At 41.7% G+C, this 17940-nt stretch overlaps 1 protein-coding gene across 3 annotated transcripts in view; it reads right to left on the bottom strand.

Moving 5' to 3' along the window:
• fxn (frataxin) overlaps nucleotides 1-17940 on the bottom strand; it is a 92188-nt gene that overhangs the window by 8557 nt on the left and 65691 nt on the right. The window contains exon 6 of one of the 3 annotated variants that reach the window (XR_009794592.1): nucleotides 8356-8507. The exons of 1 other annotated variant lie outside the window; for it this stretch is intronic. Coding sequence is in view for 1 of the 2 variants with exons in the window: in XM_061816971.1 (XP_061672955.1) it covers nucleotides 12252-12323 (72 nt within the window). In the remaining variant the exon portion in view is untranslated. Of the gene's footprint in view, nucleotides 1-8355; nucleotides 8508-12236; nucleotides 12324-17940 lie in introns of those variants that run through there. One more of the 3 variants, XM_061816971.1, reaches the window with a different exon arrangement.

The raw sequence follows: 17940 nt of genomic DNA, 5'->3' as shown, positions 1-17940 counted from the left end.
TTCTACTTCCTCTGTCAGAAAGGTTTCAACTTTCTTTTTCTTACTTTGTAGCACTCCTTCTGCATGTAGTGCTTGGTGAATGTATTGTTCCAGGTTGACGGTTGGTTTGTCAACCCAATGTTTTATAGGATGATTTGAATTAGCATGGAGAGGATTTTTAATTGCTCTTGATACACACTCCCTGGAGTGTGATCTTTAGCAATGCCACTGTTTGCTTTAAAACATGCAGTCATTCTGGTTCTATATTCTTCAAATGGTTCATCGTTGTTTTGTTTTGCTCTTCCAATGGCAGAATCATTTGCTCTCTGTGTAAATGTTGCAGAAGGGTGCTCTATTAACCCTCGAACTCAATGATTAAGCTCCCTGCTGTTGTGAGAAAGCATTTAGCTTTTGGATTTCCAATCTCCCATCATTCCTGTCATCCAAATTTGTTGTACTTCCACACCATTTGAGTGGTAAGATGTTCTCAAGTCTTCTGTTCTCTGGATGAATTCTGTTACATCAACTTAATGAGATGTGATGCCTTCTATGGCGTCTTTCACATCATCTTGAATCCAGGTGTTGTGTACTAAAATGGTGGGTAGTTGATCATCTTGAATATTAGGATTTGCCACTGCTATCATGGGGTATGTTTCTTCAATGCTTTCATCTGACTTTTCTATTTTTGGCATGGGGGAGAACGTTTTTCCCTATGTTTTTGACCATTCAATTTCTGCTCCTCCTGACCTGGTTACTCTCTTATTTGCGCCTTCATAGTGTGGAGGAGGTGAAGGGGGTAAGGGAGGATACAGCACTGGATACCCCATAGCAGTTGGTGTTTGTGTGCGAAACTTCCCGTCTCCCTTCCTGCCTTACTCCTACTGGTCCTGTCTCATCAACGTCCTATGAAACACCATTGCTTCTTATTATCTGTCTTTGTTGCCTGTTCCTGTTTTTCTGTACTTTTAACTTTTCCCTCTTTTGTCTTTTTACTTATTAACATACAAAGCTCTCTATTTTCATTGCCAGACAGAGGGATAGAGATGAGAAGCAGGTAAGGGTGATTAAGGATAGAGATGGAAAAGTGTTGACTGGTGCCAGTAGTGTGCTAAATAGATGGAAAGAATACTTTGAGAAGTTGATGAATGAAGAAAATGAGAAAGAAGGAAGAGTTGAAGAGGCAAGTGTGGAGGACCAGGAAGTGGCAATGATTAGTAAGGGGGAAGTCAGAAAGGCACTACAAAGGATGAAAAATGGAAAGGCAGTTGGTCCTGATGGCATACCGGTGGAGGTATGGAAGCAATTAGGAGAGATGGCTGTGGAATTTTTGACCAACAAATTCAACAGAATACTAGCAGGCGAAAAAATGCCTGAAGAATGGAGGAAAAGTGTTCTAGTTCCCATTTTTAAGAACAAAGGCGATGTTCAGAGCTGTGGGATTAAAGAGGAATAAAGTTGATGAGCCACACAATGAAGTTATGGGAAAGAGTAGTGGAGGGTAGACTCAGATCCGAAGTCATGCCTTGAAAGAGTACCACAGATGCATTATTTGCCTTGAGGATGCGAGTGGAAAAGTACAGAGAAGGTCAGAAGGAGCTACATTGTGTCTTTGTGGATCTAGAGAAAGCTTATGACAGAGTACCAAAAGAGGAACTCTGGTACTGAATGCGTAAGTCTGGTATGGCAGAGAAGTATGTTAGAATAGTACAGGACCTGTATGATGGCAGCAGAACAATGGTGACGTGTGGCTTAGGTGTGACAGAAGAATTTAAGGTGGAAGTGGGACTGCATCAGGTATCAGCTCTGAGCCCGTTCCTGTTTGCAGTGGTAATGGATAGGCTGACAAACGAGGTTAGACTGGAATCCCCTTGGACCATGATGTTCGCAGATGGTATTGTGATATGCAGTGAAAGCAGGGAGCAGGTGGAGGAACAATTAGAAAGATGGAGACATGCACTGGAAAGGAGAGGAATGAAGATTAGCCGAAGTAAAAGAGAATATATGTGCGTGAATGAGAAAGGCAGGGGGGGGGGCTCCAAGGAGAAGAGGTAGCGAGGGTGGAGGACCTCAAATATTTCGGGTCAACAATCCAGAGCAATGGTGAGTGTGGTTAGGAAGTGAAGAAACGGGTCCAAGCAGGTTGGTACAGCTGGCGGAAGGTGTCTGGTGTGTTATGTGACAGAAGAGTCTCTGCTAGGATGAAGGGCAAAGTTTACAAAACAGTGGTGAGGCCGGCCATGATGTACGGATTAGAGACAGTGGCACTGAAGAAACAACAGGAAGCAGAACTGGAGGTAGCTGAAATGAAGATGTTGAGGTTCTCGCTCGGAGTGAGCAGGTTGAATAGGATTAGAAATGAGGTCATTAGAGGGACAGCCAAAGTTGGATGTTTTGGAGACAAGATTCGAGAGAGCAGTCTTCGATGGTTTGGACATGTTCAGAGGCGAGAGAGTGAGTATTTTGGTGGAAGGGTGCTGAGGATGGAACTGCTAGGCAAAAGCGCAAGAGGAAGACCAAAGAGAAGGTTTATGGATGTGGTGAGGGAAGACATAAGGGCAGTTGGGGTTAGAGAGGAGCATCCACGAGATGGGCTTAGATGGAAAAAGATGACACCTGTGGCGACCCCTAACAGGACAAGCTGAAAGGAAAAGAAGAAGAAGAAGAAGAAGAAGATCTTAGTTCATTTTGCTTTTGGATTATTTGTGTGTGGTTGTCTTTTTTTCTGCAAGTTAATTATTTTTGGCGTGTTGAGCTGGCCAGCAAAGCCACATTTTGTTATCCACAAATTCAGTTTTATTTTAGACATTTAGGACATTGGCTTTCTCCAAACTTCCAGTCCTTACACATTAATTTTTGTTTCAGATCCTCTGTATCAACTATTTTGCTGTTTGTTTTTCCCACGTTGCAGTCAGTGGTTCACCCAGGGCAGGGGTGCAAGAGTTTGTTTTTTTTTTACCAAGATCTACTTCTCAAGAATCCAGCCTCTCGCGATCGACGGGGGTTAGGGAGGGGTGTGTGTGTGTGTGTGTGCGTGTGTGTGTCTGCATCGACACACGCACGTCTTTTTTTTTTTTGAACGACCAATAATGAAATACAATGACCAAGCCACAAAGATCTCCCCACTACAAAAATGCTGAACATCTTTAAAGTATATTGACTTCTATATGTGTAAATGTATGTTTGTGTGCCATGCATAACCGCATGAGCCAATATTGCACAACACAACATAGTGAACATAAACATTTTTTGTAACTATCTAAGTTCACGTCGATGATCACGAAACATCATACGAATTAAAATTTACACCTAGGCTGTGTCACTGACGTCAGTGGATTCGTCCATCTGTAGTGAGAAACACTCACAATCTCCGATGTCGTTCCACACATCAGCCATGGCTTCACAGCACCGTGTAACTGTACTCCTTTACACCTGGAGAGGTTTTATTGAAGATAATATTCCCGCCTTATTTTTAAAAGATCAGAACAATGAGTCAGCTATGCCTCTTTTACCATGTCTTTGTCTTGGAAGGACTCGCTGTTTGTGACGAACCCGGAAAGATGCTTTGGTGGTGGCTTTCGCTGTTTAACTATATTGTGTGATAAGTGACTGCTGTGCGGTCAATTGGGATTTTAGTTAATTCACTTTTCTCATTCTCATCTTACTTTTCGGCGGAATGCCGGTGTCGTATTTTCCATAAAATGCCGCTCCACATTTCACAACACTGGCAGATGAGGCAAACACACTTCGAAAATTCCGTATGAAAGTGATACGTTTTTATCTTCTTTACTCCAGCATCCATAGTCATGTTTGTTAAGATTTCTTAAGCTAGGGCTTAAAATAGGGGGGAACTCACTGACTAGCGTGTTTTCCTCTACTGTTGTTGTTTGCACATGCACAGTGAGCTAAAGGTCAGAAAAATATGGCTGATGTCTTTTTTTTTTCGTGGCACGCCGTCTCGATCGGCCAAAACTGCCTCCATCGATCGACACCTTGAGCACGCCTGATTTAAATAAATTATTTTGTACTGAAAACTTAAGTATTGCTAGAAAGAAGCCCATTGCAGAACTGCCGATCTGTGCTTGTAGGAACATCCTCAAACACTAATATTGATCCCCACTCAAATCATGTCTGTCCCAGTAATCAGCGCTTAACTGTGCATCCCGCTCAATGCAGCAAAACCTCAATACAGTTCTGCTTACCTATTGGGTTTGACACTGCCAGGAAGTGTAGTCAATCTGATGCATTAAAATGGGATATCTTTATCCTGCCTATCTGCTATGTTGTGGACACTTAATTTCAGAACAAAAACAGGCAGCGAACACATCGTTGTTCTTTTTCAAACTTGATCTGTTGGCAGATACTTTAACAACTCAACATTTTTAGGTTTTTTTTTTTTAACAAAGAATTAAAAGGAAAACTTTTCCAAATTTCCCAAATGTTTAAAACAACTATTGTTGTCCTTCTAGACACTTACTGTATTTTACTTTTAGGAATTGTTTAGCAATTACTCATTGTGTTCTTTCGACTGAATGTCCGGTGGTATATCCCTAGACAGCAGTTCCTGAAGCTCAGTGCCCAGCTCACGTTTTGCTACCGCCAGTTTCTTTCTGAGCTTTCCTACATTTATCCCATCAGTGAGGTGAGTGAAAAAACACGTTTTTCTATTAGTAGTCAGAATTGTTCTCGCTCTTTCATGTTATGCTTAATTTTGGTTTGAAAATAACGTCATGCCATGACCTCATTCTGTTAGCATTTTCTGCCATTTTCATATACTTTTAATACTTGAAATACTGCATTCCCGGTAATTTTCTTTAAAGTAAAATACCCATTAGATTTCACAGGCAAATCCATCAGATTATGTTATCTGCGGAGTGAAGCTGCCAAATTCAGAAGACTTTCAAGGTAATTTATTGTCTCCCAGCCTGTTTCGTCGTTGTCGTTGGATAAGCTGTTTCAAGGCATGCTGAACAAATATTTTATCTTTGCTATCTTGGATCCTTTAATGTATATATATCATGAAAGTAATATCATTCAAGATTTAGCGTTTTTTGGGTGGCTTTCCAAAAAACAATGTTTAAAGCACAAAAAAAAGGGGAAAAAAATCAAGCCGTTAAGTATTTTTAATATGTACATTGTGCATATTGCATCCCACCACAGGAAACACGGACGATACTCTGCGTTTATAGTTTTCTTTCTACCTAAGCTACAGGTGGTAGAAGTATGCATTACAAGCTGAATTTGGGTCGTAATTACAAACGCTCTCTTCTCTGCAATGGACGTTTTAGGCTCTGGAATAAAAGATGATGGTTGCCAAACACATAACTACCAAAGTAAAAAAGAATATGCAGTAGAGGAAACATCTAGAACTATACAGATAAGAAGTTGTAATTTACATAATGGCTGTAGACACTTCAAACAAAAAGTTCAAGATGCTCACACAAGTGTTCCTCTGCTGCTTATGTATGGTATAATGAAGGGGTGCTTCACTGTCGGGATGGTATTGGCCCAGTGATGAGTGATCCTTGGTTTCCTCCAAACATGATGCATGACATTCATGCCTCAGGGTTTGCTTCATCTGACCAGAGAATTTTGTCACACATAGTCTAAATTATTCTACGTGCCTGAAACCAAACTCCAGGTGGGCTACCATCTGCTCGTTACTACTAAGTAGCTTCTGTCTGCCTGTTCTACCATACAGGTCTAGCTGTAGAGATGGTTGTCGTTCAAGAACATTCTTTTCTTACCACAGAAAAATGGTGGAGGTCTGACAGAGTGATCATCGGGTTCTTGGTCTTCTCACTTACCAAGGCCCTTCTCCCTCTATCGCTCAGTTTTGACAGGCGGGCGGCTTAAGGAAGAATCCTGATGGTTGTGAACTTCTTTTATTTTGAGCTGATAATTGTGACATTGAAAGCAGTGTACGTTTCCGTCTCAAGATTTCTACAGGCAATGGACTACATGTTCTAGTCCTGAGACATACTGTACTTAAACTCCCTCCCTATTATGATGCACAGAAATTGAACAAGTTGCCAACAGAGGTGAGGTGTTAAGTGTGAATGTTTTTAAATCCAGGTTGAAAACACTTCTTTTTTTTCTCATGCATTTTAATACATCCACTTTTTGATCATATTACTTGCACTGTATGCAGTTTTAATTGAATTTTTTTTATTATTTTGTCATTTTTATTGTTTTTATGCCGTTTTAAATGTTTTATCGCTTTGTCTTGAAATGCCTTTAAACATGTAAAGCACATTGAGTTACCTTGTGGATGAAATGGGCTATACAAAAACATTTGCTTTGCTCCAGTAATCACTAAGTTTGTATATATAAACTTCCTGCTGCATTCACAATAGCGGGATATTGGACAAACACCCCAAGTTGAGTGCTTCAAGTATCAGAAAAATTGGTAAATATAATGTGAGGGACACTTTCAAGTTCCCAAAAACAGGAGTGGGTATCTCAGATAAGAACTGCTGTCTGTTACTTAGCACTGGCCTAACCCTAACGCCATGAGGGACAAATAAATGAGTCTTGTATTCATAGCCTTACAGAGTGAACAGCTGAGTAAGCCTTGAAAAAAAACTTTTTTTTTCCCAAAAGCAATACAAAGAAAAGTGTCTAAAGTGCATTGTTTTCCAAGATAGGCATTGCCATTCAAATTCTGTCTCGTGTGCATTTGTTGTGATATGTTCACTGGTACAACACATGCTGAGGATACTGAAAAATCGAAACTTCATTCGACTTCAGACAGAAAGCACACTACGCAAAAATGTCAACATCAAGATAACGTTAGTTTCTCCAAGTAAAAAGTATTTGATCCCATTTCTGAAATAATTCTGACAGTGTCGATAAATTTAGACACTGACATGAAAGCATCCAGTATAAACAATGTTTTTATTGTTACGAACTGTAAAATTATGGTATCATAAATTTAATGAAAGAAATCAAACATATCTTACTGAACTGTGGATTTTGATGAAGCCCAGATGAAGAGGTCATGGCTTTGGAAGCTACTGATAGGTTAATTGACAACATATAAGTTAAATGACAGCACAGTTGGGGATATATTTAAGGCCACACCTCAAACGAGCCGTTGTTTGAAATCATGGGAAAATCAAAAGAAATCGGCCAGGAAATCAGATAAAGAATCGTGCCACTCCATAAATCTGGCTAATCCTTGGGTGCAATTTCCACCTGCTTGATGGTGACACGTTCATCTGTTCATATTGTGAATAGTGCATGAAGTTGACCTGATGCTAATTTGGCAGTCACTGGCGAAATCGGAACTGTGTTATAGGGGTGGTGCATGCCGTCCATGCCTTTGATGTTATCCTTAGTTTTTACTCTGGTCTAACATGTGGTGTCACTTGTGGGGTCTTATATTGACAGGTGTTGGCTTTCAAAATCATGTAGACTCACTGAATTTACAGCAGGTTTTTTTTTTTTTGGGAGTGGGGGGGAGTCGTATGGGAATTGAAAAACAAGAAAAAGGAATTTAACAAACCTCAAATCATTACCTTTTGGATTGTTGTATCAAAAGAGGTTAGCATAATTCTGCACAAGGCAAGGCCAATAAAGGGATAAATTGTAATAATGTGGTTTGGAAAAGCGGCACAGTGGACATCAGGTTTGCACATCTGCCGCACAGTTCTGAGGACATTAGTTCCAGTACAGCCACCCCCAAACCCCTGTATGGCATTTGCATCTTCTACCCGGTGTGGGTTTTCTCCCAAGTATTCTGGTTTACCCCCACATTCCATAAACATGTGTGGTAAGATCTAGACTTTAACTTGTCCGTACATGTAAATGTAAGTTTGAGTGGTTGTTTGCCTAAATGTGGACAGCAACTGGCTTTTGACCAGTTCTGGGTGTAGCCCATCTCTCATTGACAGTCAGTTGAGATAGGCGCCAGCACAGCTTTTACCCTAGTGAGGATAAGCGGTTCAGAAGATGGATGGATCATATGGAAGAATTTAAGGAGCCCTGATTTCAACCACACGAAATACCTTGGATACACTACAACATACAGTGGATTATGAGACATCTGGCTCACTCGTGTAGTCCAAGATTTCACAAAGGTTCTCTTGGATGAATTGACTAAAATTCACACAGGCACACCAACATCTTGTCTGAACAGAACAGTGGGAGCTGTTAAGAGTTGCAAAAGGGAAAACAATTTTTTCCATTTCTCTTTTATGTAGATGCAGTGATCCCAAAGCCAAACATTTTTGTCTTTACAGTATCTCACAAAAAGTGAAAATGTCTGTCACAATGATTTAAAAATTGTATGATTATTATATTGTATAATATATTTATGGGACAAAATTAAAGAAATTACATTTTGGCACAATGTAAAGTATACACGTCTCTGCTCACCTTACTTTGGTATGGCCAACCCTTCTCACTCAGTCATGGTGCGGATCGTTGTCTGTGTCTGGATGTGGCCTGCGACTGACTGGCAACTAGTTCAGGGTGTAGTCTGCCTTTCGCCCAAAGTCAACTTGGGATAGGCTTCACCACCCCGTGTCCTTAAAAAGGATTAGGGGGTGATGAAAAATGGATGGATGGTAAATACAATGTACACCTTGTATAACAATGTTATTTGTACTTCACTGTCCCCTCAAAATATTTAAGCAAACAGTGAAACAGCTAGGCAACAAAAGTAAGTACAAGCCAAGGTGGAAATGTCCAAATTGAGCCCGAAGTGTCAATATTTTGAGCACACCATTGTTCTCCAGCAAGTGGCTTAACCCGGTTGGGCTTGGAGTTTACTTGAGTATCACAGGTTGCAACTGGAATCGTCTTCCTCTCCTCTATGACGACATTCTGAAGCAAGTGGGTGTTAGAGACCTCCACTTTTTTAATTGACAATGCTCCACAGATGCAAATGGGGTTAGGTCTGGAGATACGTTTGCTGATTCCATTACATTTAGCCTGAGTTTGTTCAGCAAGGCAGTATTCATCTTGTAGGGGTGTTTGGGATCTTTATAAAATTTGAATATTGTCCGCCGTCCCAGTTTCTGAAAATAAGGGATCATGCTCTGCTTTAGCCTATCACAGTACATGCTCTTGTTGAAAGCTCTCTCAGTGAACTGTAGCTCCCCACTGCCGGCAGAACTCATGCAACTCCAAACTATAATTTCCTGCTTGACTGTAGTGGGTCACACTTGTCTCCTGTATTCCTCAATTGGTTGCTGCCACACGTGTTAATCGTCTTAACCACCTGTGGTAGTCATCTGTACCAAATATGTTTATCTTGATGATATCAAATCACCATGACATGGTTCAGTGATCCATGTCTTTAGACTGCTTCAGCAAACTTTCATCATCATCTTTAGTTTAGGTTTTAGTTTGACAGACAGGCAGACAAATTTTATGCACTGTGGTGAACACTGATGGGCTAAGGAAGGCAATCTGTGATTATGCTGCTTAATACGACACTGGCACTGAAAGAAAAAGTTTAGTACGGACACAAGGGATTGGCTAGTAGGTAAGCGTTGACACTTCTGCATCCACATATGTCATCCATAATAAGATAAATGGTTGGGAGTAAGTGTGTGAGGAAAAAAACAGACATTATCAGACCCGATGTTTGGTTGACCTTCGTAGTGTGTGATTGCGTCATGACAACAGCTGGAGAGAATCAGTTATTTTAAACTCCTATGTGGCAGGACGCCTTGCTTCACTGGATTTATTTCTTGTCCGTCCGTGTAGAATATTCACACTAGGATTCAACATTAAAAATAAACATAGGCTTTGAGCTTGACAGACCCAACAATCCACGAGTGCCCTTTGATTTGTATGAGTGGGGTCAATGCTACGGGAACGTTCCACGCCCCTTGTATGCGTTAATGACCCCAGAGGTCCAAGCGGGATGTACTCACACTGCAAAATGACGTGTGGGGAGACGGAAAGCACCCAGCCAGCTCTAACAATGTGGGGAAAAAAAGAGGTGATTAAAGTGGCAGCCAATTGAGATAAGTGAGGCGGCACGAGATCGAGTTCTCAAAGCGTGGCAGGATTAGCAAGCAGTTAGTCTATGCTCATAGGGTCATATGCTCATAAGGACCCAGTTGTTTGTTATTTTTGATTCCTGCTGCCATGAAGGCCCTTGAATTTTTATTTATCCTAATTTATTGTGAGGATTTTGCAATTCGTTTCTATAGTAGAACGAGGCCTATTTTATTGGTAAGGTGGTCTTCTGGAAATAGAGAAGGTGGCATCCAAAAAATAAAATGTTACTTACCTTCAAAATGGTTACAAAATTTTCAGCTCCTAAAATACCGCTCCACATTTTACTACACTGGAAGGTGAAGGAAACGCACTTCGTAAATGACATGGTTAAAAAGTTAACCGCCTCCCATTCCGTATGAAAGTGATACGTACGTCTTCTTTACTGCAGCATCCATTTTCATGTTTGTTAAGATATCTTAATCGAGAGTTTAATATAGGGGGGAACTCACTGACAGCATGTTTTCTTGTACTGTCATTGTTTGCACATGTGCGGTGAGCTAAATTAAAAAAAAAAAAATACGGCTGATGTCTTTTTTTCTTCGCGACACGACGTCGTGATTGACCGAAACTGCCTTGCGATCCACTTAAAGCAGCACATCTCAAGGCCCGTCTTAAGTTTGCTAATGAGCATCTGGATGATAAAGAGGAGTCATGGGAGAAAATTTTGTGGTCAGATGAGACCAAAATTGAACTCTTTGGTCATAAATCCACAAACCTCTTTTGGAGGAAGACAAATGACGAGTTCCATCCCAAGAACATCCCTACTGTGACGCATGGGAGTGGTAGCATAATGCTTTGGGGGGGGGGGGTTTCTGCACATGGGACAGGAGGACTGCACTGTATTAAGGAGAGGATGACCGCGGCCATGTATTGTAAGATTTTGGAGGGAGCTGAAACTCCGTATTTCTCATCAACAGCCCAGACACCTGTCGGATCTAGAGATCTGTGTGTAGGTGTGGGCCAAAATCCCTCATGCAGTGTGTGCAAACCTAGTGAAAAACTACAGGAAACGTTTGACCTCTGTAAATTGCAAACAAAGGCTACTGTACAAAATATTAACTTTTTTTCAGGTGCTCAAATACTTATTTGCAGCTATATAACAAAAATCGTTAAAAAAAAAAAATCATACAATGTGATGTCTGGATTTTTATTTTTAGATTATCTCTGTCACAGTGGACATGCACCTACGATGAAAATTTCAGACCCCTCCATGAGTTCTAAGTGGGAGAACTTGCAATATAGCAGGGTGTTGAAATACTTGTTTTCTTCACTCTAATGGCAATAAACGGGATTCATTCAATCATTCTTGGTGATGAGAAAAAGGTTGTGGAAATGTTAAAACGCAACATTGCACAATCAGATTCTCTGAATTAGTGTTTCAGATTAAATTATGTTATTGTGACAAAAAAAAAATACTTGCAATACTTTTTCATCCATCCATTTTCTCAACCACTAAACTTCTCAAGGGTTACATGAATGCTGGAGCCAATCTCAGCCATCTATGGGCAGGAGGTGGCGTACTCCCTGAACTGGTTGCCAGCCAATTGTAGTACACATATACCATTCAATGGAGGTCAATGGAGAGACGTGAATTACCATGCGTGTTTTCGGGATGCGGGAGGAAACCAGAGTGCCTGGAGAAAAAACTCATGCAGGCACAGGGAGAATATGCAAACTCCACACAAAGGGGGCTCGGATTCAAACCCTGGGCCTCATAACTGTGTGTCAGACTCTCAAATCAGTCATGCACTGTGCCCTGCAATACTTTTTAAAGTAAGTAATTCTGTAGTTTGTCTCGTCATTTTTGAATTGTAACTTTCAATCGTGACTTCTTTCAGAACAATTAATTGCTACATTGTGATACTATTATTTAAATATTTCTACGATATTGTGCACCCACTTTAGTTCTCACTGTATGATTGTGCTAGTATCAAGTTGTAACTTCAATAAAAGTGTTGAAAAATATTACAATAAAATATATCAATTGTTACGACCCATCGAGACGGAGGACGACCCAAATGCAGGACTCCGGAGACGCAGAGGCCTTTTGGGGAAAATAGTTTATTTGTTCCAAGGTCGGGGATCAGGCAGACAGTCAAGTGCAGCAGCGGTAGTCAGGACGTCGGGCATAGAGAGCAGGTCCGCGGCCAGGTAGGGGTCGGTACACGGGAGATCGATCAGAGATAGGAGTGTCAAAGGGGTCAGGCTTACGGGGTTGGTCGGAGAACAGGCAGAGGTCGGTACACAAGGGTTTACGATCAGAGATACGGGAGTGCAGAAACGGGGCATGAGTTGCGACGATCTGGCAAAGACCAGTAGTCCCCTGGGTCCTATAAATACAGGGGTTACTCAACGAGGATGAGGCGGAGGTGTGCGCCTCCTAATCAGTGTGGCTGTGTGGGAACCCGCACAGCCAGGGCTGGACCAGCAGGACAATAACATCAATATCAACATGTTGTGATGGTACTTGTCATACAAAATTGGAAAATATCATATTTAAGTTTAAAAAATGTGTGTTTCTCTGTCATGAAATGAAAGTTTTATCTGTTTTTATGTTTAAACATTCTGTAGTATTTGTTGAGATTATCCACATGTTCTCAGTCTGCGATTGTCTGGCAACCAGTTCAGGGTGTATCCCGCCTCCGACCTGAAGATAGCTTGGATTGACTCCAGTGGTCCTGTGACCCTTGAGACGTTAATCAGCTCAGAAAATAGATGGGTCGATGGCTTTAGTGCGATCTACCAGACACAAGCGATCACTACAGCTAATGTGCTTTGTTACTTTATGGTAGGGAAGTGACATATTAGTACAAGAGATGGACGATGGCAGCATGCATTCTCTGCGGTCCTGAGAGACCGCAATGTGTTTTGTTTTAAGGTTGCATCACTTGTGAATATACGTAATTCACTTTTGTGTAATAACTTTGTTAGTTTTGACGTATATTAGCTGTTAGCAATTTGGCCCTAAGAGTGACTTTGTAGTTTGCTAATCACCCACGATCTCGAGGCTTAACAAGATGGTGTCTAAGATTCTGTCAAAAAAATTACACTACACCAAAGATTCCATTCTTTAACTAATGTATGTTTACGGAACACAATACATTGAGTTTATGTATGCATTTGTAATTGTATTTTACATCTGCCTTTCACAGTTTTACCCTTTTGAAGTTTCAGTAAACCTGTGTTGAGATACCCATGTCTGAAGTCATCCATGCATTTTCTGAGCAGATTATCCTCACAAGCGTTGCGGGAGTGCTGGAGATTATCCCAGCGATCTTCAAGCAGGAGGCATGGTACACGCCCTACTGGATGCCAGCCAATTGCAGGGTAAATAGAAACGGACAACCATTTGCACTCAGAAGCAGTGAGGAATCCATACCAGAGAGCATGCGATCATCTATGTGACTAAAATAAATTTAAAATGACCACTACTATAGCTCGGGCTGCATAGCATATATCAGTGTCGTAGCAGTCACAATTTAGTTAACGGCCAACCAGAAGCCCTTTGAGAAGGCACCATCCAACAAAAAAAGCAACTTACAAGGGCCTGCCTCCAACAAATCAGCTACCAACAAGAGCTGCTCAGAGACGGGGTCTACAGATTCTATCACAGCCAAAGCAAAGGCAAAAGCTGAGGCAGCAAAGACTTATTTTAGCTTTGCAGAAAATGAAATTAGCCTAAAACTAGAAACATCTAAACCTGAAGTTACAAGTGAGAAATGTAGCTTCAACCATCGCAGAAGCAGAGGCCTGAGAGGCAGCCACCACCTCTCATTTAGATCTACCATGTAATCTATCTTGTTCTGAAACAGCAGAGCACACAAAGCAGTATGTCCTGACTCACACCACACTTATGAAAATAAGTAAATAAAATAAATAACATTTAGAGCAACCACAAAACAGTGAGACTTCAAGACTGTGTAGAAAAGAGCATGGTGTGTTGATAATGCTCTTGTTTTTTCTCTGTCTCTCTCACTTTTATATAACCAAATGACTTTTAGTCTGATCTTTAGTAAGGGGTGACAACTTCCAAGACTTGTACCCTTTCCTTGCTTTGTAAATATTTTCCTTTCTCTTGTCATAAAAATCCACAAAGACATGATTGTCTCCCTACTTATGGTGTCAGAATTTTTTGCCAAAACAATGGTATGCAAGTTTATAAAGAGAATGACAATGCATATTTTCCTCTGAATCAGCCTCTCCTGAATCTCAACTATTTTCAATACAATCCAGCAAACAGACTTCAGTCATCCTACCAAGCTTGACAGTACCAGTTGGTTCCACAAGGAAGCACCAACAGCATTTTCTCATCATTATGCCACACCTGTTTATCAAAAACTCTGAGATCATTATGGCAGTAATGTAAGTGACATAACCAGGTATTTTGCTCATGGAGAACTTGTGACAACAGGACCGGTCTAATTTAATCGGCCTCAAAGTTTCTGGAGGATGGAAATGCTAATTCGTTAAACCTATCAGAGGACTAGACTTCACACCAAATGAGGAGATAGACTAGATGTGAAAGCGGCTTGGTAAGAAATTTGCTGAGCAGTGAGCAAATCAGAGCCATATACAAAACATAAACAATCCTGTTGCTGGTTTAGCAATAATTTGAGATAGGTTCAAGCCTTTCTTAACTGGAGTAATTGTTAAGTTCAACTTTACTGTCAGATATGTTATACATATATGACATAATTGAAATAGATCAGGGTGCTATAGTAGACTAAAGAGTTAAAGAAAATTGAAACAAACTGGTCTATCTAAATATATACAATGTGCCTAAGAATATAATGTGCTCAATCTGGCTATTTTAACAGGAGCTGCAATGAGTGGTTAATGTCCACAGCACTGTATGGACCAAGGCGAACACTGTTCTGAAAGTGCTTGATTTCTGGTCTGGAGTCAATGGTGATGGGTGCCAGGGAGTGATGATAATAATGGGCAAAGGAGAGAGGGAGTTGAGCATCCTGACTGCCTGATGGAAGAAACTGTCTTTAAGCCTCCTAGTCTTGGCCTGAAGACTCCAGTCTCCTCACTGAAGCCAGGAATTTGAAGAGGCAGTGTAATGGGTGAGTGGGGTCACCAGAAATCCTGGTGGCCTTGCAGTTATGGGAGGTGTTATACATGTCCATAAGAGAGGGGAAAGAGAGACCGATGACCTTCTTAGCTGCTCTCTCAGTGTTTTTCAGGATTTTACAGCAGGAGGTGGTGCAGGCACCATACCACACAGTGATGCTGCGGCACAGGATTCTCTTGATCATCAGTCTGTAAAAGATCATGATGGGTGACGGGGCTCTCCCCGTTTTCGTTTTCTGCAGGAAGTAGAGCTGCTGTTGAGCATTTTTAGCCAGTGGTGTGGTGTTAGTGGTCCAGGACAGGTCTTCAGAGATGTGTTCACCCAGGAATTTGGGGCTGCTCACTCGCTCGACTACTGCACCATTGATGGTTACCTACGGATGCTGAGCGTGCCTTCCGAAGTCCACTGTTTTCTCCACATTCAGGTGGAGAGTGATGTCCTTGCACCACATCGCCAGGTGGTTCACCTCGCTCCTCTAGCTTGTCTCATCTTTGTTGTTGACGAGGCTCATCACAGTCATGTCGTCCGCAAACTTGTTGAAAAGGTTGGAGATGTGAGTGCGTAGTCTTGAGTAAGCAGCGTGAAGAGGAGGGCTTTTGTTTTCTTTGTTCTCAAGGTGTGTGAGGGCTTAGTGGAGGGCAGTGGATATAGTATCATCTGTTGAACAATTGGATCGATTTGCAAACTGGTCGGAGTCTAGCGTGGGGCTAGGAAGGATTTGATGTGCTCCATGGACCGGGATGATGGTGGTGACGCACTGCCGTTGTGCTTAATGGCAATGAGAATGCCAACTAACCAACTAATCCACCTAACACCGCATCAAATGTTGACAGGACGGCCAACACCAATCTTCAATTTTAAGAGAACCTTATAACAGACCGCCTTTAGAAAAATGTGAAAAAGAAATATTCACATCTGCATTACTTAATTAAGATAAAGAAGTTACACAAAATTAACTTTCAACAGAATCAAGAATCAGTGATATAGACACCAACATTCCGCCTGCACTATACTGGAGATGGTTCCCCTGGCTACTCTTCGGGGAGGGGGACGGGGGTGGGGGTGGGGGGGTTCCGGCCACTCCCAAGAGAGAAGCAGGGTAAAATCTCCCAGCACCTCTACAAAGCGATCATGCGCTCCAGCATCCAATGCAACAGGAGCGGACAGCCCAGACCCGACCGAAGCAAGAATAACGAGAACAGGAGATAAAACTAACACACTGAAGGCCAGGCCCCAGGCCCTAGCAGACTCGATAGTGACTTATTTGACACTGATCAGTTCCCCAGTATTGACGACAGTGTGCTTCAGTGGACTCCATAAGTGGGACAAAGCGCTGTTTGTAAAAATGACTTCTTATTTTAGCAACCCTGCGACTAGTAGCAACATGTAGAACCTTTCTTTACTTGGTCTAGTTTCTCAATCGGGCCGCACTAATATGCCTTGCTTTGTGATGTTTGTTTGCTTCTATTTTGTTACAGCAATCAGAAATCACAATGCCCATGGTTTCACAAAACGAGACTGAAGAAGTTGATTTACACTGAAGAAAATAAGTATTTGAACACCCTGCTATATTGCAAGTTCTCCCACTTAGAAATCATGGAGGGGTCTGAAATTTTCACCGTAGGTGCATGTCCACTGTGAGAGAGATAATCTAAAAAGAAAAATCCAGAAATCACAATGTATGATTTTTAATGATTTATTTCTGTGATACACCTGCAAATAAGTATTTGAACACCTATCACCAAGAATTCTGACCTTCAAAGACCTGTCAGTCTGCCATTAAAAGTCCAGCTCCACTCCATGTATTATCCTAAATCAGATGCACGTGTGTGGGGTCGTTCTCTGCATAAAAACACCTGTCTACCCCATACAATCAGTAAGGCTCAAACTTGTAACATGGCCAAGACCAAAGAGCTGTCCAAAGACACCAGAGACAATATTGTACAACTCAACACGGCTGGAAAGGGCTACGGAGAAATTGCCAAGCAGCTTGGTGAAAAAAGGTCCACTGTTGGAGCAATTATTAGAAAATGGAAGAAGCTAAACATGACTGTCAATCTAAATTGGAGTGGAGCCCCATGCAAGATATCACCTCGTGGGGTCTCAATGATCCTTAGAAAGGTGACAAATCAGCCCAGTACTACACGACAGGACTAGGTCAATGACCTGAAAAGAGCTCAGACCATCGTTTCCAAGGTGACTGTTGGTAATACACCAAGACATCATGGTTTGAAATCATGCATGGGACGGAAGGTTCCCCTGCTTAAACCATCTTAAGTTTGCCATTGACCATTTGGATGATACAGAGGAGTAATGGGAGAAAGTTTTGTGGTCAGATGAGACCATAGTGGAACCTTTTGGTCATAATCCCACAAACCTTGTTTGGAGAAAGACAATTAATGAGTTCCATCCAAAAAAACACCACCCCTATTGTGAAGCATCGGGGTGGTAGCATCATGCTTTGTGGGTATTTTTCTGCACATAGGACAGGACGACTGCACTGTATTAAGGAGAGGATGACCCCGGCCATGTATTGTGAGACTTTGGGGAACAACCTCTTTCCTTCAGTCAGAGCATTGAAGATGGGTCGTGGCTGGGTCTTTCAAACATGACAATGACCCAAAGCACACAGCCAGGAAAACAAAGGAGTGGCTCCGTAAGAAGGACATCAAGGTTCTGGCGTGGCCTCGCCAGTCTTCAGACCTAAACCCAAGAGTAAATCTTTGGAGGGAGCTGAAACTCAGTGTTTTTCATTGACAGCCCAGAAACCTGTCTGATCTAGAGATCTGTGTGGAGGAGTGGGCCAAAATCCCCCCTGCAGTGTGTCCACACCTGGTGAACAACTACAGGAAACGTTTGACCTCTGTAAT

Source organism: Syngnathoides biaculeatus, chromosome 4 (assembly GCF_019802595.1).
Source record: "Syngnathoides biaculeatus isolate LvHL_M chromosome 4, ASM1980259v1, whole genome shotgun sequence".
Classification (NCBI taxonomy): domain Eukaryota; kingdom Metazoa; phylum Chordata; class Actinopteri; order Syngnathiformes; family Syngnathidae; genus Syngnathoides; species Syngnathoides biaculeatus.
The sequence above is the reverse complement of the archived record's forward strand: the minus strand, read 5'-3'. Positions and strand labels throughout refer to the sequence as shown.